At 39.1% G+C, this 13,336-nt stretch overlaps 1 protein-coding gene across 1 annotated transcript; it reads right to left on the reverse strand.

Annotated features, from left to right (window-relative positions):
- Positions 1-225: 225 nt before the first annotated feature.
- Positions 226-1,188, reverse strand: LOC103212230 (taste receptor type 2 member 9). The gene has a single exon (XM_007958234.1). The coding sequence runs from the start codon at positions 1,186-1,188 to the stop codon at positions 226-228; it is 963 nt and encodes a 320-aa protein (XP_007956425.1).
- Positions 1,189-13,336: the final 12,148 nt, after the last annotated feature.

Consider the following 13,336-nt stretch of genomic DNA (forward strand, 5'->3'; position numbering starts at 1 on the left):
ATATATATATATATATATATATTTTTTTTTCCTGCCAGGATAAAGAAAGCATAGTGGTTTGATGATAATATTAGATTAAAAAATAAAACAGAAATGTGATAGAAGACAAAAATTATCTTTAGAATAATGATGGTATTAATGATTTCCCATAGCATATAAGAAAAAAAAATAAATGTAATCACTTGGGAGAAAGAAGAAGGTCTTTTTGTTGATTTCTTTCTTCTTTCATTCAGCAGTCTCCCCAGGGCTTGGTATGGAACAAAGGATTGTGAAACCCTTTACAAAACTTAGGACCTTCAGAAAAGCTTCCCTCAGCTTGCTATTTCCCATTATCAGGATGAATGAATGGATTGTTGGGAAAATGATGGTTATTACGCCACCAAACATCACCACTAATTTTGTCTGAGGAATCAGAAAGCTAGAGGTTAGTACAAGAAAGACTGTACAGTGCACAATGAAAAGGAGCAGAAAGATGATCACTGCCTTGATGGCTCTCATGTGGGCTTCTGTGCTGGGGTCTCCAGACCCTGTGCCGTAAAGTTTCATCTGCGTGGTGTGTCTGAACAAGGAGAAAAGTAACAATACAAAGGATATCAGGGATAAAATAAAGGGGACTACAGCCCCCAAGTTCAGGAGAATCTGTCGCCAAGGGTTTGGGGTTTTACTCACTTTGAATTCCAAAGTTAAATTTTCTTCATTATTGTCCACAAACTGATACCAGAAATCATCAGGCCAGTAGCAGTAGGTCATTGGAACACTAAGTAAGGAGATGAGAAAGGACCCCAGAAGAATCCCAAGGATGATCTTGTTAACATTTTGCTTCAGCCAGAGGAAAAGTGTGTGGGAGATATTGGCTATCTTGAGTAAATAGAAGATGCTGAGGCAAGAAGTAAACCAGGCACTTGAAAAATTGCTAAGGGTCCAGAAAATATCAAAAATGCTCATTAATTCACCATCAGTATATACATCTGGAAAGAGCACCATAACAAAGCCATCTAAATATATTGCACACAGGAAACATATTCTGGAGCTGGCCAAGCTGACTAGGATGATGTCAACCAAGGAGATATCTCTCCTTTTGAGGTAGCCAATGCAGTTAACCAGGACAATGAATCCATTTCCCCAAATCCCTACAGCAAATTCACCAGCAATCAGGATCATATATATGACCTCCGTTGTACTTGGCATGTTAGCTGAGAGCTCTGATTTTGAATATCACTGATGATGATTTGATTTTTCAGCTTATCATTGAAGAATAATAAATATCTCTGTCATTTAGGCCATACTGCAACTATTTTTATCCATCCTCCTTTTCAGCTGCGATTCAGGTTAAGAAGATGGCCAGTTCTGCTCTGGGTTAGAACTGCCTAAAAACTTCATTGGTTGACACCAGTAATATTCATCATGTGTAGTGATGATTGAAAAGCTCTAAGATGCCAATAAGACAGAATGACACCATGGCTGAAATGATGGGCTCAAGCATAGCAAGGATTGTGAGAATGGCACAGGGTGGGGCAGTGTTTCATTCTGTTGTACATAGGATCGCTATGAGTCAAAACTAACTCCACGGCACCTAAAAACAACAAGAAGAAGATGCAAATGGGAATGGATCTGATTTCTCGGATTTGCACAGTCTTCCTCATTTGGAGCTTTGTATATTTTAAATTCATCAGCGTGAGCTGTGGACTAGGAACATCAAGAAGGGATCGCTTACTTGAAAAAATACAGCTGAAATCTCATTTGCAGATGGACTATTTTCACATCATTTCCCTCTCAAATTACTTGTAAAGTTCCCCTATAAAATGGACTATTATACAAATGCAGATTTGGGGGCTTAAAAATAATCAGTGAATTGAAAGTATAGAACATTTAATAATTTAAACATGAAAATAACAGTGAACTCATTAATTAGGATAATTCAGGCAGTAAAGAAGTGGTTTTCTATTTTCTTTAAAAGATATAATTTGCTTTATATGATAAGGCATATGTTTTGCCAAGCACTCTGTCTAGAAAACAAAATTCCTCACCAAAGGCTATTTGCTCTCTTTGGCTTTATTCAACATAAAAACATATGTTCTTAAAAAACCCTTTCTTAGGTACTTATGATGTGGTAAGGAACTTATCTTTCCATTTCCAAAACCTCACCCCTCAGTTATTCACCTTCTAGCTCTTTCACACAGCAATGTGGGAGATTGAATACTGAAGATACTCTAGTTGTATCAGTCAAGTCTTAGTCAGAATTTGACCTCAGAATCTATATTTACACGGTTTGATAAAATATGAGTATCACCATCTTTATAATGCTTCTATAAGAATGGCTATCCATTTCAAAGGCAAAACATCTTTGATCAGATTTTTTTTTATTTGTATATAATCTTTTTGGTTTTATAATTTAAGCACAAAGCATCTAAGTCCATAAAAGTACAAACCAAACTACACTGGTACTTTCTTCCTGGCTTCAATATTTCATCAACTAAACACACAATCTGGAGGCTTTCAGACTTTGGCATAACTGAAGAAGCTGCTCTGTCAGAGGGAACAGACATGAGATGATCTCAAATAAATGTCCCAGCATCATTTGCACATGTATTCTGAGAATATTGGTACTAATAGAAGCTGATTATAGAAATTGGGGACAAAGAATGCTACCTATCAGATAGGGTTAGGGGTCAAGTTTCTTTTCACATATTTAAGAGTCATTAAAATTTGTTTTTGTGTAAACTTTCTATATTCTTTTTGAAAAATAATATCTTATTGTATTTTACATAGCAAATTAGGTTCCCATTTAAAAATTTTTATACATGTTGTTCTGTGTCATTGGTTACCATTTTTCCAATGTGTCAGCATTATCATTATTTCCATTCTGTTTGTTTTATTTCCATGGATCTATCTTCACTTCCTTTGGCCCCCTCCCACATGCTGTCTCATCTTTGTTTTGGGGTAAATATTGACCATTTGGTCTCATATAGTTAATTGTCTGTGGAAGCACATTCCTCAAGGGGATATAATTAATTTTATAAGCCAATCTATTATTAGAAGCTCTGGTGGCATAGTGGTTAAAGCATTTGGCTGCTAACCAAAAGGTCTTGAGTCAAACCCATCAACCATTTTGTGAAAGACAAATGAGGTTTTCATGAAGATTTACAGCCTTGCAACCCTATGGAACAGTTCTACTCCATTCTAAACTCTTGCCTTGAATTAGGATAGACTTGATGGCAGTAGGTATCTATTTTCTGATTGAAAGATGACCTGCAGAGATAGCATCAATTTCAAATTCAAAGGTTATCTTAGGGTAATAGTCTCAGGGGTTCCTCTAGTCTCTATTTGTCCAATAGGTCTGACATTTTTTTCAGGAATTTGAGCTTTGTTCTATGTATTTCTTCACTCTATCTTGGGCCTTCTATTGTATCCCTGGGAGTGGTAGCAAGGCACCATTTAGTTCTTCTGATCTCAGCTTAGAAGAGGTTGTAATTCATGTAGTCTATTAGTCCCATGGATTTGTTTCTTCTTTAAGCCTTGGATTTCCTTCATTCTCTTTTGGTCTATATGAGCAGAAACAAATAGTTGTATCTTAGATGGGCACTCACAAGCTAGTCATCAAACAAGGATGTAGATAACCTTGGTGAAATATATTATGCCAATTGACTAAGTTGTCCCTCAAGAATATAGTCCAAGCCTTTTAACTTGGTAAATTAATCCTGTGAGTTGTATAAAGCTTTCATAACTGTGCCCCCATGTGTTTTGTTATATATGTGGATATATATGCAGGAAAGGAGCTCTGCTGGCGTAGTGCCTAAGGCATTTGACTGCTAACCAGAAGGCTGGCCATTCAAACCCATCAGCCATTCCTGGAAAGGAAGACTGGGCAATCTACTTCCATAGAGATACTGCCTCGGAAACCCAAGGAGGGGTGGCTATGGGTTGAATTGACTTGATGGCAGTGAGTTTGGTTTGTTTGTTTATTTATTTATTTATTATGCAGCACACCACCGTTTGTCTGTCAGTTTCTTGTGCTGTGGTGGCTTGTGTGTTGCTGTGATGCTGGAAGTTATGTCATCGGTATATCAAATACTAGCAGGGTCACCCATGGTGGACAAACTAGGGTGGACAGGTCCACTTCTGAGAAAAACTGGCCACTGAAAACCTATGAATAGCAGTTAGAGGGTCAGCAAAAAGGGGAAGACCCTCAAGGATATGGATTGACACAAGCTGCAATGATGGGTATGGTTCCTTGAATGAGTTGGTATGGCTCTCCTAGCCATAGACTTTTTGACTCCCACCAGGATATTGGGTAGAACTATGCAAATGTGATGTGCTTATGGCCCACCAAGGGGATTGGATAGCTTGATAATAATGTAAATAAGGTACATGGCATCCTTATTGGTGGTAGAGCCATGCAAATAAGGTATATGGAACTCTAATGTGAGGACTGGTTAGCTATGTCATCCTGCTAGGCTTAAAATGAGCCTTCCTAGAGGCAGAAAGGGAGATCTCACTGCCATCAAGAGAGAAGAGCTGGATGTCGAGTCAAGCACATCCTTGGACCCAAAATCCCTGCACTGGATCTCCTTGACAGAGAGACAACCAGCTGAGATGATTGGCTGAGCTGACAGGATGAGACAACCAGCTGAGGAACCAACAAGCATGAGACAGAACAGTGAGCTTGCTGGCCCATGGAGCAAGAAAGCTGAGTGCCTTTGAGCAGGAGGCTTGCTGGCACAGTGGGGTGTCCGTAGGTGTCCCTATCACCAGAGCAGCTAAAAGAGCTTTGTAATGCTTGCCCAAGCATGGCAGAGACCAGGCAGAGAGGCCAGAGGCCAGGGAGGCATACCTGAGGGCAGAGAAGATGGGAGACAGTCCTGATGAAAGAATTGTATGCTGAGAGCATTCTTTAACCTGAATTGTAATCTGTTATTTCCCTAATAAACCCTATAATCATGAGTATTGTCTGTGGATTCTGTGTGGCCATTGCAACAAATTGCCACAACCAGCAGAGAAGTAGTGAGTGCTGTGGGAGGAATGGTTAGTGTCAGAGTTGGTAAAAAGGCTGGAGGGTGGTGGCTTATCTGACCTCATAGGTATAAGCCTTGGGCTGCTGATGGTGATTCTGTCTCCCTCTTGTGAAATTAGAGGAGGTTGGAGGAGGATGCTGCCCCCATGCCCTTTTTGTGATGGGCTCAAGCATGGCAATGATTGTGAGAATGGCGCAAGACCAGGAAGTGTTTCATTCTTTTGGACATAGGGCCATTATGAATCTAAACCAACTTGATGGCACCACATCAACAACGTGCAGCACACACAAACATGTATATACATATCCCTACAGATGCTTTCCTATACACACACATATATCAATATCTACCTATGTAACCACACATGTAGTTTTTGGTTGTTTTTACTGTTGTTACAAAATTGTGTATGTTACAGTATTTACCAAAATTGTCCCTTTATCTTGTGTACTACTTATTGTCTTTATTTACCTTAGTCAAGTTGTGCTGACTTTACCCATATTTGGGATTGCTTTCTCATCACCAAAAGTAATTAAGTGTCTACTATCTAGAAAGTTATTTCGCTTTCTCTCTGCACCCTCTCTGGTAACCATCAAAGAACTTTGCTTTCTGTGCATATACCTATTGACTTTTTATAGTGGGACCATATAATACTTTTTGTGTTTGATTTATTTCACTCAGCATAATGTCCTCCAGATTCACCCATGTTATAAAATGTCTCATGGACTCCTCATTATTCTTTGTAGTTGTGTAGTATTTCATCAAACATGTGTGTACCACAATTTGTTTATCCATTCTTCTGTTGAAGGACTTTCCATCTTTTTGCTATTGTGAATAATGCTACAATGAACATAGGTATGCATATGTGTATTCATGTCACTGCTCTAATGTCTCTAGGTGATAAACCTGGAAGTTCTAGATCATAAGTTATTTCCATTTCTAGCTTATTGAAGAAGTCCCATACTGTTTTCCATACTGGTTGTACCATTTTACAATCCCACCAGCAATGTGTAAGACTTCCAATCACCTCATAACTATCTATATTCTTTTCTCATTTTTATGAACTTCTGGCTTTTTATTAATTTCTAGGACTCCCTGGTGGTACAAATGGTTAAGCTCTTCACTACTAGTAGAAATGCTGGCAGTTTCAATACACCCAGAGGCACCTCAGAAGAAAGACGTGGTGATCTACTTCTGAAAGATCACAACCTTGAAAACCCTATGGAGCAGTTCTATTCTGCAGACATGGGGTCACCATCAGAACTGACTTCACAGCAACTAACAAAAACAACAATAAAGAGGAGGTTTTTACATATTAGAGAGATTAGGGAAAATTACCAACATGTTCCTAATTTTATCAGTTGTCTTTAGCTTTTTTGCATGGAGTTTTTTTTTTTTTAATGCAAGCAGAAGTTTTTTTAATTTTATATAGTTATTTTTATCAGTTTTTTTTCAGTCAATAAGTATTTTTAATGATAACACTGGGTCACATTGAAATCAATTATGTCTGGTATGCAGAAGATGTTTGATATGTGTTTGTTTGAAGAGAGGACTAGATAGATATAATTCAATGCATTATCCTTCAGAATTTAGCAAAACCCTGACCATATTCCCAACAAACAGTCTTTCAGGATTACTCAAACATTTATAATGAAGGGACACACCCAAACATTAAACAAAACAAAACAACCAAACTCACTGCTGTCAAGTTGGATCCAACTCATAGCGCTCCCTCCTTGGCCTTCTGAGGCAATAGACTGCCCAATCTTCCTTCTGAGGAGTGGCTGGTAGGTTTGAACCACCAACATTCTGGTTAGCAGTCAAATGCCTTAGGCACTATGCCACCAGAGCTCCCCGAGCATTAAAGGCATCCTAAATTTGAAAAGTTTTAATTATTATTCATTACTAAAATCTATCGTCAATTTGTAATCCTCCAGAACTACAGGGAGTATATATAAATCCCTGCTTTAGCACAGTTCTTCAAATATTTAAGTAGACATATTTTATTTCTCCCTATCCCTACAATCTCCCATCCCAAAGTTCAACATTGCTAGTTATTTCAATATCCTCAACACATCATGATTTCTGGATTCATCAGTTAAGGGTTCACTTTATTGACACTTTGACTTTTATTTGATTGATCTTTTCCATAAGTAAGCTTAAGAAAATATGAGAGTGGAGGGAGAATCATTTGCATTGGAAAATAGACAAATGTGGATATGTAAGCGTGAAAACTAACTTAAAAAATCAGCTTCAGGAAAACCACAATTCAAGGTGTTAATTCGGACTCTATCAGTCTTTTTTAAAATAACTTTGGGAATTTGAAGTCATTAAAAAATTGAAATATTTCTATATTTTTCTTTATTGTTTTCATTATTTGTTTTTCTTTACATTTAATCACTTTGGAATATGTATGTTTGTATGTATGCCCCCACTCACTTGTCAATCTGCCATACTGTGGTGGATTGTGTGTTGCTGTGAGGCTGGAGGCTATCCCACCAGTATTTCAAATACCAGCAGGGTCACCCATGGTGGACAGCTTTCAGCAGAACTTCCAGACTAAGACAGACTCAGAAGAAGGAAGGGGTCATCCACTTCTTAAAGAATTGGCCAGTGAAAACCTTATAAATAGCAGTGAAATACTGTCTGATATATAAATGGAAAACTTTATGAATAGCCCTTGTTCTGGTCACCTAGTGCCCCTCTGACAAGAAATATACCACAAATGGGATGGACTTAACAAACAAGAGTTTATTCTTAAAAGTTGGAGGCTTTAAGTCCAGGTTCAAAGTTCCAGGCTCTAAGGGCTAGGTGAAAGCCCCTCAATCTTGGGGTCCAGTTATGCCTCCTGCTCCTGGCCCCCTGGAGCTACAGATGTTTCTTCACGCAGACAGCTGCTGGCTGCTGAGGCTGAGAAGCCCCAGGTTGACAAGTAAAAAGGCACAGTCCCGATGTTACCAAACTACACAGTAGGCCATTAACTTAAGTCCATTGTAAATCCCAAGGTTGGCAGAGCACAGCAGGCTGCTGAGCAATGACACAGCTACATACAGGGTCCAAGTGTGCCATAGGCTAGAGACCATTCCCAAGGCTTCTCCTTATATACAGGAGGAAGCAGACCACATCCCAAAGGCAGCTACTCAGCTGCTTGTGGTAGATCCCACCATGGAGTTGATTGCCAATCTCATCATGGGGAATAATTACCACCAGCTTCCCAGACACTTAACCAGGCCCAGCCAAGCTGACACGCAAACATAACTACTACAGCCCTGAAATATTATCCAATATAGTGCCAGAAGATGAGACCCTAAGGTTGGAAGGCATACAAAATATGACTGGAGAAGAGCTGCCTTCTCAGAGTAGAGCCGACCTTAATGATGTGGATGGAGTAAAGCTGCAACCGGTTTTTTGTTTGTTTGTTTTTCAAGAATTGCCAGTGTTTTGTTCTGTTGTTCATACGATCAGTATGACTTGGAGCTGACTCGATGGCACCTAACAACAACAATGGCAACATGTATGTATGTATGTATGTGTATTCAGTTGTGGATCCAAGTTTATTTTGCTACAAATGGCTATCCACTTGTTCCAATAATATTAATTAGGTAATATTATTTTCCTGATTGAGGTGCCATCGTTATTCAAATGATAATTGAGGATCACGTGGATGCTGCAATTACCCACTGTATTAATGGTGACTAAAGGACTATGATTGATGTCAGTATTTATGATTACACAGGAGAACTTAAGACAACTTTATATTTAAATTGGTGGCTCTAAAAGTGGTTCTTATTTTTTGTAGCTGTATGTCAGATCTAAAAGTTAATTGTGTATGTAACTAAATTATTATGAAATGGGTTTCCCAATTTCACTGAGGATGATGGGATCCTAAAGTATCAATGTTTAACTGGTAGAAGCACAAATACTGTATTGGACAACAAGACTAAGTGTTGTTAGAATAGTTTGAGCCTCAGGTATCTTTGGTGCTGCCTAATTGATGATGGTGTCTGTAGTACTTAAAGTTGTGTGTTAAGTTGGCTGGGCCATGGTTTTGAGTGGCCAGGCAGCTGGATGTATTCCCTGTGATGAGACTGGTAACCAACTCCATGGTGGAATCTGCAGTGAACAGCTGAGTAGCTGCCTTAGGGATGTGGTCTCCTTCCAGTATATAAGATGCTTTGAGAAAGGTCTCTGAACGTTTTGGCACATTTGGGCCCTGCATGTAGCCGAGTCTTCATTGAGCAGCCTGCCATGTTGCCTGCCGATCTTGAGACTGTTTCTGGAATTGAATTAGTGACCTGCCATGTTGCTTGATAATTTTGGAACTATGCCATTTTACTTGTCTATCTTGGGTTTGTCAGCCTCAACAGCAAGTAGCTGCCTGAGTTAAAAGAAGCCTCTAGCTTCAGTGGGCTGGGAGCAAGAATCAGAGCTGAAGCCCAAGGTTGAGGGGCTTTCACCCAACCCCTGGAGCTGGCCCTTTGAACTCGGAAATCTAGCCTCCTAAACTGTAAGAGAGTAAATCCCTGTTTGTTCAAGCCACCCACCTGTGGTATTTTCTATTAGAGTGGCACTAATGGACCAAAATACCATCTTTAGGAATGAAAGAGATGGGCAGGCTACTGAAATCTAACATGATCTTTTTAACAGGAGAAGTTCTGGCTCTAGTGATCAGAAAATGTGCTTCAATTGTCACAGGAAAAGTCATAATTTTCACCTGGTCTACAGTCCTAACCCATTGTACAAATCCGTAGAACTCTGATTGAAGGGGAGACAAAATTCTCTTAAGGAAGGGCTCTGCAGCACTGCCACAAGTATAGACTATAGATCTTCCTCCAAGACCTTCTGATGCTACTTATTTGATGGTTAAAAAAAAAAAAAAAAAAAAGCCAGAACTTTAAGGGATTGTTGTTGTTATGTGCCATCAAGTAGGCCCCGACTTATAGCGACCCCTCCTTGGGTTTCCAAGGTGGTATCGCTACAGAAGTAGAGTAGCAGTCAAGTGCCTTAGGCACTATGCTACCAGATTAGTATACTTTAATTCAAAATGGACACTAATTCTTAAAGGCCCCAACCACCACTATGGTTCACCAATAAAAAATCTTATGATATTCAGGTACTGACCAAACTTTGGACTATAGTGAGCCAAAGTAGGTCTCATGACCTCACTCTATAGTTATTTTTTACATTTCCTGAATGGATAGTTGGAACAGACATACCTGAAAAGTGGAAAAATTCCCACATTGTCTGTCATATCCATGGTGTGAGGGCTACTCTAGTTAATCGTTCAAGTGGAAGCCCCTGAGGTTGTTGGTTTGAACCCATCAGTCTGCTACACAGGAGAAAAAATGAGGCAGTTTGCTTTTGTAAAGATTTACAGCCTTGAAAACCCTATGGGGCTGTTCTACTCTGTCCTACAGGGTTGCTGTGAGTTAGTATCAATTTGATTTCAGTGTTTTTTTTTTTTTAATTTATTTGTGTAGGTTTTATAATATCAAATTATTCTTACATTCCTGATGTAAACTCCACTTGGTCTTTATTACTATTATTATAGGAATACTGTTGTCTATTTTTTTTTTTTTTGCTAATATTCCATTTAAATCTTTTTTTCTTTTTAAATTTTTTAACTTGTGCTTTGGGTGCAAATTTACATAGCAAACTCGTTTTACATTCAACAGTTCATGCACATCTGATTTCATGGCCCCAATTACTGCCCCCAACCATAAAAAACTCTCCTGCCTGTGATTACCCCCTCCCTGTGCCCTCTTTATTTATGCATTCCTGTCTGTCGAGCTTTCTCTCTATGTGAGTGGTACCCTCTGGTGTTTCATGGCTGATTGATCCAAGGAGTACATCTCCCTAGGGTAGGTGAGTGCATCAACCGGGGGTAGGTGTTCTGTATGTAGGTCTTTCTACTGTTGGGCTGAGAGCCAAGTGAGTCCATTTCTAGACCTGAAGGGTAACCTGGGGCTATAGTCTCAGAAGTTCTACCAGTCTCTTTCCAACCATTAATTCTGGTCACTTCTGTGTTTTTTAATTTTGTTCCACATTTTTCCTCCCACTCTATCCAGGATCTCCAGATTTGATCCCTTTTGCTGTGGTTGGCATTGGTAGCCGGGCATCATCTAGTTCTTCTGGTCTCGGATTGTGGAGGCTGGTGGTCCATATTATCTTTGACTAGTTGTTTCCAGATGACTTTGATTTTCTTCACTCTTCTTTGCTCCAGATACATTTAAAATTTTTATCTTGATATTTATATCCCAGCATCAGGAAGACTGGATTGAGTTTTATCAATATATCAATATACAGCTTTATCAATATTACCAGTGTTGATGATCAATATAATATATTAATATATAGCTTATTAATAAAAGTTTTTGGAAGTTTTTCTTTCTTTTTCTACACTCTACCAAAAAATCAGACCTACTGCCATCAAGTCAGTTCTGACTCATAGTGACCCCATAGGGTCTCCAAGGCAGTAAATCTTTATGAAAGTAGATTGCCCAGTCTTGCTTCCATGGAGTGGCTGGTGGGTTTGAACCACCAACCTTCTGGCTAGCGGTCAGATGCCTTAGGCACTGTGCTACCAGAGCTCCTTTTCTATACTCTTGTTGTTGTTGTTGTTATTTGCCCTCGAGTCAGCCCCGACTCATAGCGACCCCTCCTTGGGTTTCCGAGGCAGTATCACTACGGAAGTAGGATTGCCCAATCTTCCTGCCAAGGAGTGGCTGATGGGTTTGAACCGCCAGACTTCTGGTTAGCAGTCAAGTGCCTTAACAGCTTAAATAGCGGAGCTTCATATCAGTTAATTCAGGTTTGACCAGGAGCTGAGAATTTGCATTTCCACTCTCTTGTTGTTGTTATGTGTTGTTGACTTGAACCCGACTCATAGTGACCCCCTCCTTGGGTTTCCGAGGAGGTATCACTATGGAAGTAGATTGCCCATCTTCCTTGCAAGGAGTGGCTGGTGCATTTGAACTGCCAGCCTTCTGGTTAGCAGTCAAGTGCCTTAAGCACTATGCTACCAAAGCTCCTAAACAAACTTACTTCCATTGAGTCTATTCAACTCATAGTGACCCCTCCTTGGGTTTCCAAGGTGGTATCGCTACGAAAGTAGATTGCCCAGTCTTTCTTCCAAGGAGTGGCTGGTAGGTTTGAACCGCCAGCCTTCTGTTAGCAGTCAGATAGATGCCTTAGGCACTCTGCCACCAGAGTTCCGCCTCGGAAACCCAAAGAGGGGTCACTATGATTTGGATTCGACTTGACAGCAGTGAGTTTGGTTTTTTTTTTTGTTTTTTTAATCATTTCTTTAGCTGCATCTGTGTAGACAGGTGTTAACATAGCAGGCTTCAGACTGCTACCCTTAGAAAGGCTTGTTTGCAAGGTTAGTCCTTGACTGGACTCTGACAGCTTGGATTTCAGGAAAGTTCACCCCATTTCCTGATAAGAGTGCCTCACTGTGCCTAAACTCTGTGTAAACAATGTGGTTAATATTGAACAGCTGCTTAGCTTCTAAGAATCTGGAAATTTGAATGTGATAGGCAGAGGGTGCTTACAGAGACAGACTCCAATAAAAACCTGAGTAATGACACTTTCTAGTGAACATTTTACATATGTTATCTCAATGTATTACTAGAGGAATTCACCATGTCCTGTGTCACTCCATTGGGAGAGTACTCTTGAAAGCTTGTACCTGGTTTCTCCTGAATTTTGCTACCGTTTCCCTTCGCTAATTTTGTTTTGTAGAATTTCACTTTAATAAATCTTAGCTGTGATTACAACTAGTCTTGCTGTGATTATAGCTAGTAAGCCTGTGAGTCCTCCAGTGAATCATTATTGAATCTTGGGGTTGTCTTGTGGACCCCCTATAGAGAATCCCCCCAGACTTTGATATATAGTACTTTCATTATGATTATTTATTAGATATACTCTAATTTTGATTAATGTTTCATTTTTGACACAAGAGATTATTTAAAGAGAGATACTATCAACCTTCCAGACAGAATGGAATACTTGTGATTATTTTTTGCACTGTCATCAGAGATATCTTTTATCTTGGTATTTGTTGACGATTTCTTCATTTCATAATATTTAATCAATTTTTGTTAATCTTTCAATGGCTACTGAGAAAAAAGAAAGTATCCTACTTAGAGAGTACTAAATTTTATAAGTATCAATCAAATCTACCTTAATGACTATGCTGTTTATTTTTTTAAACTTTAATTATTTCTTTTTTACTTGAACTGTGATAAATTGAGAAAGAAATAACCTTTTGCAATTAAAGTCTCCTACTATCTATGTATAAAGATATCTGGTAGATTATCTATTGT

The sequence above is a fragment of the Orycteropus afer genome, unplaced genomic scaffold (assembly GCF_000298275.1).
Source record: "Orycteropus afer afer isolate SDZICR_OR568_19922 unplaced genomic scaffold, OryAfe1.0 scaffold00887, whole genome shotgun sequence".
In the NCBI taxonomy this organism is placed as follows: domain Eukaryota; kingdom Metazoa; phylum Chordata; class Mammalia; order Tubulidentata; family Orycteropodidae; genus Orycteropus; species Orycteropus afer.